This window comes from Terrapene carolina, unplaced genomic scaffold, assembly GCF_002925995.2.
Source record: "Terrapene carolina triunguis isolate 2854851 unplaced genomic scaffold, T_m_triunguis-2.0 Scaffold88, whole genome shotgun sequence".
NCBI classification, from domain to species: domain Eukaryota; kingdom Metazoa; phylum Chordata; order Testudines; family Emydidae; genus Terrapene; species Terrapene triunguis.
Genome location: NW_020664439.1, coordinates 21,124,432 through 21,141,160, shown reverse-complemented (window position 1 = coordinate 21,141,160; position 16,729 = coordinate 21,124,432). Strand labels below are relative to the sequence as shown.

Sequence of the window (16,729 nt, the reverse complement as noted above, 5' to 3'; positions counted from 1 at the left end):
ATAATTTGGCACCACCCCCAGCCCAGAGACCATTTCCCCCCTCATCCCCAGCCCCGCCGCAGAGCCCTCACCCCCTCTGCACTCCAACCCCCTACCCCAGCCTGGTGAAAGTGAGTGAGGGTGCGGGAGAGTGAGCGATGAACGGAGGGGGGATGGAACAAGCGGGGGCAGAGCCTCAGAGAGGGGGAGGGGCCGGAATGTTTAGTTTTGTACGATTAGAAAGTTGGCAACCCTACTTGCATAAGTGTATGAGATTGCAGATTGTCCCCCTCAACCAGCTACAAGTCTGTGCAAAGATGGGAGGGACTCTCTGTGTGTGGAAGGGGGACTCACACCAGTTCTGTGTCTCTGTTCCCTCCCCCCCACACTTACCCCCTCCTGCCTTCTGGACCCCTGTGAAGGGTGTGGTCTTGAGCCCATGCTGTGGGAGAGGGTAGAGAATGGGAGAGATCAAAGGGAAGGATTGTGTAGGCCAGGAATAGGGGTTGTTAACATACATTCTCCCCACCACGCCCGGTGATGTACTCTCTTTTCTTAGGTGTTTCCTTCACCACCTATCTTGGCTGCCCCAAGATTCCCAGGGGGAGTGTCTGGTAGCAGGGCTCTGCTGGAATGCTATAGCCAATGAGCAGAGGAGGGCCCAGGAGGTCACCACCAGTGCAGAGGCCCAAGAACTCTGTGTGGCTTGCCCTTGTCTCTTGGGCATCAATTTGACAATGAGCCCTTCAGGTCTCTCTGTGGGGTGGGGGTGCAAGTCCCTCTCACCCACCAAAAAGCAGTACAGTGATGGGGAATCTCTGTGAAAGAAATTCTCATGGAGATTTCCTTCCCCTTAGTTCTTTGTTTTCCTTTGTATAGCGAGCAAAGGATGCAGTGGTGACTGGAGCACTTGTGTGTGTGTGTGTGGGGGGGGGGGGGGGGGGGGGTGCGGGGCAAAAACATAAGAGAGGAGATCCTTGTCCTTGAAGGGCTTACAGTTTAATTAAAGGCAAGATGCAACAATTGAGTAAGGTGTAGGGAGGGTGGATGGACCATGATAAGAAATAATGAGGCTGTAAAGGTGCTGCTTCCTTAAAAGGGCTTATGGGACCACGTCTTCCATTTGCATTGTGGGGTGGAGAGACTCAGCTACCTACCTTTGGGCCTGGTGCTGATGGTGTGGCTGCTGCTTCTGAATTTCTTCCTGGAGAATGTGGGGGCTATCTTGAAGTGCCACACCCCCAGAATAATCCCACGGAATTTGAAAAATATGCAAAATCCATTGTATTACTTGCCTTGCTTGTGTGTGCTTTCTATTATTGGTAGCAATTATATATGCCCTGCTTAGTGATGCATTTTAGTACAGCATATGTCACTTTACTGATAAATCTTCTTCATAGAGTGGTTAACATTTGCTTGTATTCAACAATATAAGTTACCATGACACTTGTCTCAGTAGAGCAGTTCCTGCCAGAATGACAGTAGATTGGAAATTTCAATTATTTTTTTAAGACATGCCTGTGTACCACTTAATCACCGCTTGTTTGAAATGATGCAAATTGGAATACAAGTTGAAAATGAAACAGAAACAATTATATTTGTAAGTCAAGCTGGTTTTCCCTATGAATGCTATGCAGTCCATATAAACCTGGGTATGAAGAACAAACATAATGTTTGCTTTCAGGAAAACATGCCGACATGTTTCTGGATTTCACATATGGACAGTGCTATATGCAGTGTTGTTGTAGCCATGTCCATCCCAGGTTATTAGAGAGACAAGGTGGGTGAGGTAGTATCTTTTATTGGGCCAACTTCTGTTTGGTGAGAGAGACCAGCTTTCTTTTTATTAAGATCATGATTTTTAGTGTCTAGCAAAGTTATGATAATAAAGACTGGATTTATGGCTTATTACAACCATTTGAATTTGCTAATCCCCCTTTTTGTCCTCGTGACTACAGGGGCGTTAACAGGCTACTTCACCTTAAATGGTTCCTTAGAATATGCGCTACTTATGCTACACTATTTGTGTATTTAGCTGTGACACTTAGAGTACCTTTCCCAGACCTGAAGAAGAGCTCTTGTGTAGCTTGAAAGCTTGTCTTTCTCACCAAACTGAAGTCGGTCCAATAAAAGACATTACCTCACCCACCTTGTCTCTCACATATGGACAATGATATTGAAATTTCAACACATCCTGATATCTTATGCATCCTCATCTTATGTAAGGGAATGTAGACTTGCTTAAAGAGAACTAAATTGAAGCTTTTTATACCCATATTTGGTTTCTGTCTGAAGTCCATTGCAGAGAGTTTTTAAAATGTTTATATTAATTGTCTGGTTTAGAGGTAGAAAAATATTTGTAATGATAAATTTTTGTGTGTAGGAGTACATTACTAAAAGTTTAGATGTCTATCTCAAATAACTTACAAACCTTTTCTAGATAAAAAGTTACCTAGTTTTGTTTTCAGATCTTTTTATATAACATTCCTGTAATTTAATATTACTGTTCTAAACCGAAAGTCCAAAATAATTTTAGCATCTAAATGGTTTAAAAGCCTTTGCCTGGCTTTGCAACACTTCTCTTCTATTTTTAATGAATTATTTCATTATTCTTGTTACCATAAATTGCAAATAGAAAAATAAATTTTGCTTAATGCTAACGAGCAAGTTATAGTAATCTATTTGCATGATTACAAAATTTTTATTTTAATCTACAGTAAAATGTATCTACAATGTATATCTCCTATAGCTGACCCATCAATAGTTCCTTGAGTTCCTTAATAGGGAAGTAGTATGGCTTGTTTATAAGGTTATGCCTTGCCTGTCTTTGGCTGCTTTCCATGCATTAATGAACTCTTATAATATGGATTAGTAAAATATTTTGTGGTATAAATTCAGTTTTGTAATTTATTTTTAAAATCAGTCTGTTTTCCTTTAGACAACAAAATGTATTTTCTCTAGCTAAAACATTAACTTTATAGATTTTTGCATACTATTTTAAAATTATTTTGTGAAATATTGTTTTTCTAATGTTTATATGCATTTCTTTCATAGGCCAGTAATTTAAAACCTTGACTTTGCAATATTTAGTAGCTACACTGAGAATGAAAATAACTTGTAGAGAATTTAGTTAAGTACATAAGAGTGGCTATATTTGGTCAGACCAATGGTCCATCTAGTAGCAGTTCTGCAATTTCATATCTGAGTTTCTTCAGAATTCTTGGCTGAATACCATCTGGTCCTGGTGACTTATTGCTGTTTCATTGATCAGTTTGTTCCAAAACAACCTCTGCTGTTGCCTCAATCTGAGTTCCTCAGATATGTCACCTAAAAAGAATGGCTCGGGGTGTGGGAATCTCCCTCACATCTTCTGCAGTGAAGACTGTTGCAGAGAATTCATTTAGCTTCTTCATAACTGCCTTGTCTTCCTTAAGTGCTCCTTTAGCATCTCGATGGTCCAGTGATCCCACTGATTGTTTGTGATGTGTCCTGCTTCTTATGTTCTTTAAAAAAAAAAAAAAAAAAAATGCAGTTAGTGTTTGTGTCTTTTGCTAGTTGTTCCTCAAATTCATTTTTGGCCTGCCTAATTATACTTTGACTCTTGACTTGCCAGAGTTTATTCTCCTTTCTATTTTCCTGAGTAGGATATGACTTCCCATTTTTAACAGATACTGTTTTAAATCTCTAACAGCCTCTTTTACTCCATTTAGCCATTATGGCATTGGGGTGGGGGGATCCTCTTATTTTGTGTGTGTGTGGTTTGACCCTCTATAATGGTGTTTTAAAACTGCTTCCATGCAGCTTGCAGGCATTTAACTCTTGTGACTGTTCCCTTTAATTTTCATTTACTTAGCCTCATTTTTGTGTAGTTCCCCTTTTTTGAAGTTCAATGCTCCTGTGGTGGCTTTGGTATTTTCCTCCCTCCAAGGATGTTAAATTTAGTTATATTATGGTTGTTATTATTGAGCAGTTTAGGACTAAATCAAGAATTTCCTCTCCTCTTGTGGGTTCCATGACTAGCTGTTCCAAGACATTAATGGTATCTAGAAATTTTATTTTTGCATCCCAACCTCAGGTGACATGTTCCCAGTCAATACGGGATCGTTGAAATCCTCCATTCTTTTATTGGGTTTTCTGTTTTTGTAGCCTTTCTAATCTTCCTGAGCATTTCACAGTCACCGTCACCATCCTGGTCAGGTGGTCAGTAGTGTATTCCTATTGTTATATGCTTATTATTCAAGCATGGCATTTCTATCTATAGAGATTCTATGGAACTATTTGATTCATTTAAGATTTTTATTAAATTTGACTCTGCTTTCTTTCACACCATCCCTCCCCGCCTCCACCAGTGCAACCCATTCTGTCGTTTCTATATATTTTCTACCCTGGTATTGCCATGCCCCATTGATTATTTTCATTCCACCAAGTTTCTGTGATGCCTATTATATCAATAGCCTCATTTTAATATCAGGCACTCAAGTTCTCTCATCTTTAGTATTTAGACTTCTTGCATTTGTATACAATCACTTATAAAATGTGTCAATATTTATTTGTCTGCCTTCATGTGATATAATTAAATGGGACTCTTTTTCATTTGCCTGTTTCTCTTCAGATCTTATCTGTACTTTTATTAACTTCTATCCCTATTCATAAATCCTTCCCAAAAGGAATGTGTCTGTCAGAACTCCACACCTTCTGACTTTCCCACAGTGCTCAGTTTAAAGACTCCTGTATGACCTTTTTAATTTTACATGCCAGTAATCTGGTTCCATTTTGGTTTAGGTGGAGCCCATCCTTCCTGTATAGGCTCCTCATTTCCCAAAAGTTTCCCAGATCCTAATAAAACTAAATCCTTTTGGTTTACTGGACATCTATGTTAGCCTCTTGTAAAATCAGATAGTGAATGCACACAGAAGCATGATTTTTAGATATGTAGTTTAGATCAACTGTACTAAAAACAGGACTGAGCTCATGCTGTTGTAGTCTTAGAGAGGAGGGAAATGTTCCTGGTTGTATTTTGTGTCAACAAATTATTTCTTTTAGGAACATCCAAGGGTTACAATTGGTGTTTTCATTGAACAACCAACTCCTTTCCTACCTAAATTTTTAGACAGACTGTTGACTCTGGATTACCCAAAGGAACTACTTAGTATCTTCATTCATAATAATGTAAGTACTGGGGAACTATCTGGAGCAGTTTTACTTCTATTCAGGTGCAATTGCTAAAATGTAATTGAGATTTTTCGTAATATGGTAAGCAGCAATGGAAAATATGTGGTAATATAATGTTGGTAAATAGCAGCAATAGCATTTTTCTCAGAGTTTATTTGATTAAATTCAAGAGGCACTTTCTGGAGCCTTTAATTCAATTATATTAGTTTTTTTTTCTGCTTTCTGTGGCCAAGACCTCAATGTTATTTTGTTACAATTCGGGTTCCTGATGTTTGTCATAACATTTGTATTACATGAGACTCCCAGCCTTAAAGTGAAAGATATGAGTCTTCAAAACATACACAGGAGAGAACAGTTGGGCTGACTTTTACTTTGAGTGCTCCTTGCTAATCATCTAAGGCAGTGGTTTTCAACCTGTGGCCATGGTCCGCTTGCAGCCCAGTCAGCACAGAGCTGCAGCCCATGTGACATCTTCAGGGCCATACAGGTAGTATTGGATGCAGCCCACATAACACATTGTGGGCCACATATGCGGCCCAAAATAGTAAATAGGTTGAGAACCACTTATGTAGGGGCTCAGTCCTGCAAGATTTAGGCCCTATTGACTTCAGTAGCATTAATCATATGAGTAGTTACTGATGTGCACAAGTCTTTGCAGGATATGATAGCAGGATTGATCCCTGTATTTTTCTCTCTTTACACTGGCATGTAGTCCATTGACATCAGTGGCATAGCGTGCCCTCAAGCTTTATGAATATTTTTGTGGGGGGCGGGGGAGATAGTAAAAAGATATGCAGATTATATACCAGTAATAACTATGGTCTTTTATCATTGTGCAAAACAAGGGCCTCATTGTGCCAATCAGAAGTTAAATAGCCTCTGGAATGATCAAAAGAAGTTGGCTATCCTTTTTAATATAAAGAGGGGGGAAATTGGTGAGGATTTGGTTTTTTTTTTTTTTTTTTTTGTTTTTAGTTATTCTAAAGCCAGCCATGTTATCTGAGAGTTGACTTAGAACTATTGTATGCTGTAGAGAACTGTAAGGCTAAGGAAATTAACAATCAAGAGAAATAATAATTAGAAAGTAATTTCTGAGAGAATTATTAAATATTCAGCACTTCTATGAATATACACAGAAATGTTGGTTTTACCAACTTGGGTGAAGATACTCTGCACAACTTCCACCTTGCTTCCTCCCCACAAACACTCCGTTCTTTTAGTCAGTGTGTCCAAACAGTTCCCCAACTTCCGTCCATTTAAAAGGCCTCATGTCATAACAAACTACTTAACTTCACAGAAGGATGGATGGTGGTTCTAACCAGAGTAAGTTTTGTGACTCTCCTCCTACTGGCCAACCAGGATTGTTGGAGAGCAGTGAGAGGCACTATCTCTATAGTATTCTTAACCTGAAAGTGAGTGACTGGACCCAAGATCCAAACACTGATCCCTACATGCATTTTATAAAGCTCTAATCGCACATCCTGCAACTGGATATGTGTGGGCAGACCATTACATCTCTACAGAGCCCACTGAAGTCCATAGGAGTTTGCATGGGCATAAGCGTTCATCTGTGCAGATTTTAGTGTGGGTTTGGGGCCATAGATTGCAAAATATGCATCCAGCAAAATTATCATATAAACCGTTTGCGATTCCCCCAATACTAGAACCATAATAGAAATATGAATTCCATTGTTGCACCACAGTGGTTTTTCTAAGTTCTTCAACAAAAGAGCTTGTTTTAGTACTTGAAAATATTCTGAAGATATCTGCAAAAATTGTAATCACCTCTTCTTTCTTCCTGTGATAGTACAATTTGCACTTGGATACTAAATGTTTTATTATTTGTGTCTTACAGCACAGCAATTGGTATTTTACATTAACTCTGAATTATGTTAACATGATTACAGGAGGTTTATCATGAAAAGCACATCAAGAAATTTTGGGAGAAAGCCAAGAAGGCTATCAGAAGTATAAAAATTGTTGGACCTGAGGAGAACCTGAGTCAAGCAGAAGCCAGGAACATGGGAATGTAAATTTGGTTTTTCTAAGTCTTTTTTTTTTTTTTTTTTAAATTGTATACTAACGTTAAGTTAGATTATACATTTTCAATAGAGGATAAATAGACACTTAAGCAAAGATTTTCACGGAATAACAAACTCTAGTTAGACACACACACTGTAATATTGAATGCTTTATGATGTGTCCTCATTATGTATACCATTATTTGTTTTTAATATAAAAAGCTGTTGTTCATTTGTGTAGGCATTTCTTGTTGGCTTGGATTTAACTTTGTTTAAATGATCTATCATTTGGACTTCAGATGAAGGCTTTAAGAATATAGGGAATAATAGATTATGTAGGAATGGAACAGATGTTGTGGATTATTCATGAAGTATATCTGGCAGGAACATGAACATATTTCTAAGCATATATGATGAGCAATGAAATTTGTCCAAATATAAATGTGTTTTTAAAAAGAAGCGTGCTATGCAAACAAAGTAAATGATACAACATAAAATACTAGTTAATCTTTATACTACATTACACTACAAGATGCGTGGATGTTGTTTCAAGTTTAAATAGATAAAATACTTTTTTCAGAAATTAACATTTCGGCTACTATTTTCAGGGATGCACATATGCTCAAAACTTAAAACAAAGTTAGTATAGAATGATGTGTCAAGAAAAAAAATACAGCTTGCATTCAAAGATGCATCAACTCTATGCATTCTTGTACTCGACATCTTTGATCTTGTTTGTTATAGTAAAATTAAATTAAACTTAGTGTAGAACTAGAAGGAGATCTGGATATGAACACACCATCATTTTCTCTTTCTGCATGTATGGAGTAGGGTGGGGTTCAGAAATTGAACCCAGACCCAGATTTTGCATCTGTCTCCTATTTCATTAATTTGTATTTCATTAGTTCAGATCCATTCTGAACATCCCCCAAGCTTTATATGTGGGTGTAGTTTGGAACCTGAGCTTTGATCTGTATTTTATGGTTTTGGTCTATTCTCTCCAGGTAACAGTGAGAGTCTCTACAGAGACCATGTTAAATGCCAGATCAAACTGCTCAATAATCCATTTTATTTCCCTAATACCAAATATATACATTCTTACTCAGTGGCTTTACAATTACTTTCATTTTATGCTGTAAAATACATTTTCTTTCATTATTTTAAATTATTTATTTATTTGTATTAGGGAGGGCCTTAGTGCTATTATTTTTCTGGGTTGTGTAGAATTACATCAGATGCTAACGGTTAACAGATTTCTTGGCCTTTTCCCATGTTTTGTTCTAAATGTATATGCAACTACTTCCAACGTTGTCTGCTTCCATGTCTTTAATGGCCTCTAAAACTGTATTTCAAGGTACTTCTGATGAGAAAATGCAATCGTGATTATTCTCAGGACATTGCAAAACAATGCTTAGGGGAGAGGAACTGAATCATACGGGGCTCCTACCTGTTCGTTTCATATTGAGAATTGTTGATTTAAAACTTCCAGTGGATGTTATCTTTATCCATGTTTAAGTTCTTTTGACTTAATGGTCTAAACATCACTTAAGGGGTTATAGGTATTTTCCGTCCCCAAAAGGGCACTTCCATATTACCGATGTGTTTCTGGCAATCTTACCTGCTGCTGCGTATTCCTTGGGGTCTTTTATTACCTTGGAGGCACAGTAATAATTAAGAAAAGGACCCTCAGTATAAAACCAAATAAAAGTTTCAGAATAGAATAACACAACTCCAGAAGCACAGCTAAACCACAGGTTAAACAATCAGAGTTTGGAAGTAAGAATCAACCCCTAAATCATTAATATATAAACACTTCCTGTCTGCTGGCAACCCCCCCTCACTATTGGTGATGGCTAATGGACCACATTCCCCTCTTCGGCTTATTAGAGCCTGTTAGATATAACTGAACATACCAGTAGTGTCTTTTATTGCATCTATAGGCCAAATGCATCCCCAGTGCTGCTTGGTTAGGCATGAAGAGGAGTTGCATGCCCAATGTCAGGGCTGACTTTGGTCTTTGTGTATTTACATATTTGTCTTGCATCTTTTTCTGACAGCCACTGTATATTCCTTGCCTTTTCTCTGCATGCCTAGGTAGTTATACCAAGAGATGTTTCAAAAATATTTCATTGCCACCCCCTTACCTCTAAACATATGTATCCCGATGTAAGAGGTTAAATTTGTGTGTGTAATATATGGTCATGTAAAAATGTGTACTGCATCATACAGGGCTCCAAGCTATTGTTAGATCAATGATGCTCTACATTAACTATCTTCCTCTATCCCCATTTAAGTTCTTTTGAATTAATGGTCTAAATATCACTTAGGAAATACCTGTAATCCCTGGAACCTTAGTTCTGATTTCCAGTAGATTTATTCCTTCATCCATCTTTAGGGTTGACCCTACCTTTATAAGGTAGAGAGAGGATCATGAAGTCTACTCTGTGCTGCTCTTTTGAGATTTGCAAGTTTGAAAAAAGAAATAAATCAGAGTCTGCTTTTTCTCCACAATTACATACTGCACTTGAAAACTTGTAAACTGGTTTATTGTATGTGCAGCTCTAGAGGATCTTCCACCCTCCCCCATTTATATTATTGTACAAGTGTGAAAGGGAAGTGCTGTCTTCAGTAATAAGCTTGTATCCTATTATAACACTAAGCTCCAGATCTCCGTTGCAGAGCTTAGAGATCTCTGCCTCCTCTCATGAAGCTTACAGTAGCATAATGTAACAGAAAGCAGAACTACATACAAAAGCCCCTAAGACTCTTTGCGATCCAGCAGATTATAAATAATTTAAATGGATGGTAGGAGTGGTGGTTATAAACTAGCCATTCACCAGAATATTAAAAACCGCAAAGAGCCCCACAAAACTACCTGTTAGGGTTGCATAGCATTCTATCAAACTCCCCTTTGTAAGATAAGAGTATAATCACACTGTGATACATCACACTGGATACTTATTTCCACCACAATACAAATATAATATGGCCCATGTTGTTTCTCCTCTGAAATGCCCCTTGCTAACAGTCTCTGTCCTGCAGGGGATGTGTAGCATAAAGGGAAAGTGTAAATAATCATATATAAGCCAACACAGAAAACAGCATTGTGCTCAAATGATAGCTATTAAAAGTAGGAATTTTAAAGTGAGTAATTCAAATATAAATTGACAGAGCACCTTAATTCAACCTAAAATCAATTCTAAGTCGATTTCAGGTTCAACTATATATTCTTCTATCCTCAAGGTCTGTTTCCACTCCCTTCTGAAATTAATCTGATTCCCTGGGACATCTGAAAAATGTATATTTGCTTTTCTCTGATAAATCTAACTAAACTTTTGGGTTAGATTTGTGACACAAATTCCCTGTGGGTTATATCTGCTGCTTGCTCTCAGCCCTTTCTTCTCTTCATCTGGAATTCAGAATAATTTTATTCCATTCCCTTTAGTATTCCAATGTGAATGCATTGAAAAGAGCGACTCTTCAGAGATCTGACTTTTTTCAAGTTTTGATTGTATAGCTCAAGCAATGCTCACACAGTTGTTAAAAATCTGAGGGTTTTGGGGCCAAATTCAAAAGTGATTTAAAGTGGTATAAACACATCTTCTGGACACCTCAGGATCTGTAATGTCAATTGATACTTATACACCTCCTCTTGTAAGTTGCTTTTACTGCTTTGCTTCTCTTAGATCTCTTAGGCCTGGTCTACACTAGGCTTTTATGTCGAATTTAGCGCCGTTATATCGAATTAACCCTGCACCCGTCCACACCAGGAAGCCATTTAGTTCGACATAGAGCTCTCTTTAAATCGATTTCTGTAATCCTCCCCAACGAGAGGAGTAGCGCTAAATTCGAAATGGCCATATCGAATTAGGCTAGGTGTGGATGGAAATCGACGCTAATAGCTCCGGGAGCTATCCCACAGTGCACCACTCTGTTGACGCTCTGGACAGCAGTCCGAGCTCGGATGCTCTGACCAGCCACACCCCGGGAAAATTTGAATTCCTTTTCCTGTCTGGGCAGTTTGAAGCGCAGTTTCTGTTTGGACACCGTGGCGAGCTCAGCAGCAGTGGCAGCAGTGGCAACAATGCAGAGCTCTCCAACAGAGATGGCCGTGCAATCCAATAGAAAGAGGGCCCCAGCATGGACGGATCGGAAAGTCTTGGATCTCATCGCTGTGTGGGGAGATGAGTCCGTGCTTGCCGAGCTGCGCTCCAAAAGACGGAATGCAAAGACCTATGAGAAGATCTCTAAAGCCATGGCAGAGAGAGGCTACAGCCGGGATGCAACGCAGTGCCGCGTGAAAATCAAGGAGCTGAGACAAGGCTACCAGAAGACCAAAGAGGCAAACGGACGCTCTGGATCCCAGCCCCACACATCCCATTTCTACAAGGCACTGCATTCCATCCTAGGTGCGGCCGCCACCACTACCCCACCCCTGACCGTGGACTCTGAGGATGGGATATTGTCCGCGGCCGGTTCCTCCGACATGTTAGCGGACGGGGAAGATGAAGAAGGAGATGAGGAGGACGAGGCAGTCGACAGCGCTGGCACCGCTGATTTCCCCGACAGCCAGGAGCTCTTCATCACCCTGACAGAGATCCCCTACCAACCGTCCCCCGCCGTTACCCCAGACACAGATTCAGGGGAAGGATCAAGCAGTAAGTGTTTTAAATATCTAAACATTTATTTACAACATAACTGGCATATTTAAAATATTAACAGTAGCTAAAGTGCTTTCAAACATGTAAACATTTATTTACAACAAAACAGGAAGATTTAAAATATTAACAGTGGGTAAAGTGCTTCAAAACATGTAAACAGGAAAGTCAAACAAAAGGGGAATCTGTGCAAAGTGTATCATGATTAGTCTGTCTTTGGGCGCCTCAATATGTAGTCCGAACCATTTTCAAAAAATTTCACAATGTCCGCTTCATGATTATAGTGCCCAAAACCCTGCAGTCATTTGTCCCTCCAAGGGCACCTAAGCCAAGAACTGGTCAATGTAACCGGGGATAGAGGCGAGATCCTCCGGGGAGAACTCCTCATACGCCTCCTGCAGGTGTTTTTCCAGCCTCATGAGCAGGTTCCTGGGCAGGGAGAGCTTATTAGGCCCCCCGTGGTAGGACACGTTTCCCCGCCACAACGCCAGCAGGTACTCCGGGATCATGGCCTTGCAGAGCATTGCAGCAAATGGCCCCGGTTTCTGCAGGCTGTCCCGGAGCATCTTCTCCTTCTGGCTCTCCGAGACCTTCAGGAGGGTGATGTCTGGCATGACTCCCTGCTGTGAATTAGGTAGGGGAAAGTTAGTATTGGGACTGCTTGCCCGTCCCTTTACAGAACTGCAACCGCCGGTTTACAGCCACGCGGTTTACAGCCGCGAGGGGGTGGGACAGGGCCAGAGTTCATGCTTGCAGGATTGCTGCCAGCAGAGACTCGCATTGCTTTCTATGTGAAAGGAGGCCAGTGCCACTCTTAAAGTTTTAAGCGGCCACAAGTCTACGGCTTACCATGTTTGCCAGCTAGACAAAGTCCGGTGTCCAGCCCTGCTCCTCAGCTCGCCACAGCAAGACCGCAGGCACTGTAGGCGAGGCCCGAAAATTCGACCTTGTCCTCAGTGCGCGTGTGATAGGTGCTCTGCATGGTCTTGTTCACAGAGAAAGACTATGTTCTCTGTTCACAGATACATTGCTCTGTCTCAGGAATTCACTCCCTTTTTCCAATTCCCACAGCCACATCTGCCCAGAGGCTAGCGCACATTAGGAGGAGGAAGAAGAGGACACGGGAAGACATGTTTGCTGAACTAATGGGATGCTCCCGAGCACAGGCAGCCCAGCAGACACAGTGGAGGGAGAACTTGTCCCAAATGCACCGGGCAAACATTGAACGGGAGGAGAGGTGGCGACAGGAGGACAGGCAGGCTACTCAAACGCTGCTTGGACTAATGAGGGAGCAAACGGACACGCTCCGCCGCCTTGTGGATGTTCTGCAGGACCGGAGGCAGGAGGAGAGAGCCCCGCTGCAGTCTCTCTGTAACTGCCCTGCCCCGCCACCAAGTCCCATACCCCCCTCACCCAAAGTCCAAACACGGAGGGGTGGAAGGGGCCGTGAAAAATTTCACTCCACCCCTGCGGACTGCTCTACCACTAGAAGGCTCTCATTCCCCAAAATTTGAAAAGTCCTTTCCTACCCGCCTCACACAAGACCCCGTCCAAGTTTCACGCCCCCGTTCCATGTGCGGTTGTTAATAAAGAATACGTTTCTGTTCATTTCTGTTTCCATCCTCTTCTTTTGGAGGGGAGTCTGTCTGAAGGGGGGGGAAGGGGCTTGGTCATTGGACAGGACAGTCACCTTTAGCAGGGGGCAGGTGCAGCAGCAGGGCACATATACAGTGCAGTGACTAGTTATCCTGGTCAGTCTGGGAGGTGGTTTTCATGTTTTGTGTGGTGGGGGGGGTGGTGTTGCTCTGTGACTTGGTGGCGGGGGAGGGCAGTTACAGATCTTATGCAGCGGTCCTTACCCTGCATCACAGAGCCGCGCAGAAGGGGATCTGTAACCCTCCTCCCCCTGCAAGACAGTCACATAGCCGACACATACACGCAGTCCCGGCCAGGAGGGCTGGCAGGCTCCGTTGAAACAACCAGTCCACCACTGCGGAGCCTGTCATTCCTGGAGTTTAGAAGCATCATTTGCATCACAACCCTAAACCCGCCCCCCGCCACAGTCTGCGTCCCAGGTTTAAAACATTCCCGCGAAAACAGTAATAAAGACAACGGTGTCCATTAACAAAACAGAACAGATTTTATTTTTTGGGAAGGGGGTGAAGGGGGTATGTAATTGGAGAGGATAGTCGACGGCAACTGGGTAAAGAAACGGGGGCAAGTTCTGCTTCTGTGTCCACAAACTTAAAAGTCACTGGGTACCCTGCTCAGCCTTGAAACTGGCTTTCAAAGCCTCCCGGATGCACAGCGCGTCCCGCTGGGCTCTTCTAATCGCCCGGCTGTCTGGCTGGGCGTAATCAGCAGCCAGGCTATTTGCCTCAACCTCCCACCCCGCCATAAAGGTCTCCCCCTTGCTCTCACACAGATTGTGGAGCACACAGCAAGCTGCAATAACGATGGGGATATTGGTTTCGCTGAGATCACAGCGAGTGAGTAAGCTTCTCCATCTCCCCTTGAGACGGCCAAAAGCACACTCCACCACCATTCTGCACTTGCTCAGCCGGTAGTTGAACAGTTCTTTTTCTGTGTCCAGGGCGCCAGTATAGGGCTTCATGAGCCAGGGCATTAGCGGGTAGGCTGGGTCCCCGAGGATCACTGTAGGCATCTCCACATCCCCAAGAGTTATCTTGTGGTCCGGGAAGTAAATACCTTCCTGCAGCCGTCTAAACAGACCAGAGTTCCTGAACACGCGAGCGTCATGAACCTTGCCCGGCCATCCGACGTAGATGTTTGTAAACCGTCCCCGATGGTCCACCAGTGCTTGCAGCACCATTGAAAAGTAGCCCTTTCTATTGATGTACTGGCTGGCCTGGTGGCCCAGTCCCAGGATAGGGATGTGAGTCCCATCTATAGCCCCACCGCAGTTTGGGAATCCCATCGCAGCGAAGCCATCTATGATGGCCTGCGCGTTTCCCAGGGTCACTACCTTTGACAGCAGTACCTTGACGATTGCCTTGGCTACTTGCATGACAACAACCCCCACGGTAGATTTGCCCACGCCAAAGTGGTTCGCGACTGACCGGTAGCTGTCCGGCGTTGCAAGCTTCCAGAGGGCTATGGCCACTCGCTTCTGGACAGTCAGGGCTGCTCGCATGCGGGTGTCCTTGCGCTTCAGGGCAGGGGACAGCAAGTCACAAAGTTCCAGGAAAGTCCCCTTCCGCATGCGAAAGTTTCGCAGCCACTGGGATTCATCCCAGACCTGAAGCACTATGCGGTCCCACCAGTCCGTGCTTGTTTCCCGGGCCCAGAATCGCCGTTCAACAAAATCCACATGCCCCATTGCCACCGTGATGTCCTGGGCGCTGGGGCTCGTGGTTTCTGACAGCTCTGTGCTACTCTCCGACTTCAGGCCCTCACGGCGGTGCCGTAGCCTCCTCGCCTGATTTCTCTGCATCTGCCTCAGGGAAAGGTGTATGATAAGGTGCGAGGTGTTGAGAACGGCCACAACTGCAGCGATGGTCGCAGCGGGATCCATGATCGCAGTGCTGTGGCGTCCGCGCTGTCACTGATCAAAAAGTGCGTGAACTGATTTCCCGCCGGCGCTTTCAGGGAGGGAGGCAGGGCGGTAGTGACTGACGGATGACGACAGTTACCCAAAAGCACCCTCGCCACATTTTTTTACCCAGAAGGCATTGGGGGCTCGACCCAGAATTCCAATGGGCAGCGGGGACTGCGGGAACTGTGGGATAGCTGCCCACAGTGCACCGCTTCCAATGTCGACGCTTTCCCCGGTAGTGTGGACTGACAAAGTCGAATTACTGTCCTTAGTGTGGACACACATGTTCGACTTTCTAATATCGATTGCACATATTCGATTTAACTAAAATCGAACTACTCTCGTAGTGTAGACATACCCTTAGACTCACCTCTGAATTTGGCCCATTGTCTTAAACAGATTTCTTGTGTGGAATATGTGTTTGAACAAATAGAAATAATCCACCAATCAACATTCCACAAAAGTCTTGACCGCTGAATGGCTATTTTCAGTTCTTGACATCTTAATTTTGGATTTATTTTCTAGTCAGTCTATTTTCTGTTTAGGTATTTTATTTTCCCTTATCAGCAGTAAACATTGGTTGTGTGCACATTCCAGAGTTCCATACAAATGGACTACTCTTACTTCTATATCCAAGCTTTTTGAGAAATAGACCCAATGTCCTTAACTTTATCCATAGACTCATGAGCTATATCAAATCCATTATGTAGCATATTACTGTCTACTTGTCTTTTATCACTACGAAGAATATCCTGAGAAAGGGTATGCATGAGTCCTACCAGCCATTCTAAGATATAAAACTTATGGCAGAGTCCTGTGACTTTCCTGTTTTTACTTTTGGCAGTCTTTTGGCACAGCACATTCATTAAATGGGGTAGATTTTCATTTTTCTATCCATGTCCTTCTAGTATGCCCATTATTTGACCCCTGTACAAAATTAAGAATTACATAACAGTTCCTCCAGGAACATTACTCTCTTCTTCTCCTTAGTTTAACCAACCTCACTCATTTGGTTTACATTCCTCTCCCTTCCCCCACTGCTTTCCATTGTGACCGTTATCAGAACCAAGAGTTAGAGTTTCATCTAGTTTCATATGAGGAGCCAGAGCCCGGACATCACTGTCATGTGTTCTTAGATTTTATTTATTTTTTTAATGACATTTAAGGGGCAGTCCACCGTGTGATAGACTATCTGTAGTGTTCATTTGGCTTCCATTTTCATCACTAGGTACAGTCAATTGCAGAAATTTAACATGGAGTTGATATAATCATAGAACACATTACTTAGCCAGAAAAGGTGGAAGATGTTGCAATCTGAATGTTCTGGATAAATGAGTCTAGTA

General features: G+C 42.4%; 1 protein-coding gene across 2 annotated transcripts in view; it reads left to right on the top strand.

The window, feature by feature from the left end:
• The window catches only part of PLOD2 (procollagen-lysine,2-oxoglutarate 5-dioxygenase 2), a 78,806-nt gene that overhangs the window by 44,173 nt on the left and 17,904 nt on the right, over positions 1–16,729 (top strand). For both annotated transcript variants that reach the window (XM_024214841.3, XM_024214840.3), the window contains exons 9-10: positions 5,023–5,148; positions 7,059–7,180. In XM_024214841.3, the coding sequence (XP_024070609.1) occupies positions 5,023–5,148; positions 7,059–7,180 (248 nt within the window). The remainder of the gene's footprint in view (positions 1–5,022; positions 5,149–7,058; positions 7,181–16,729) is intronic.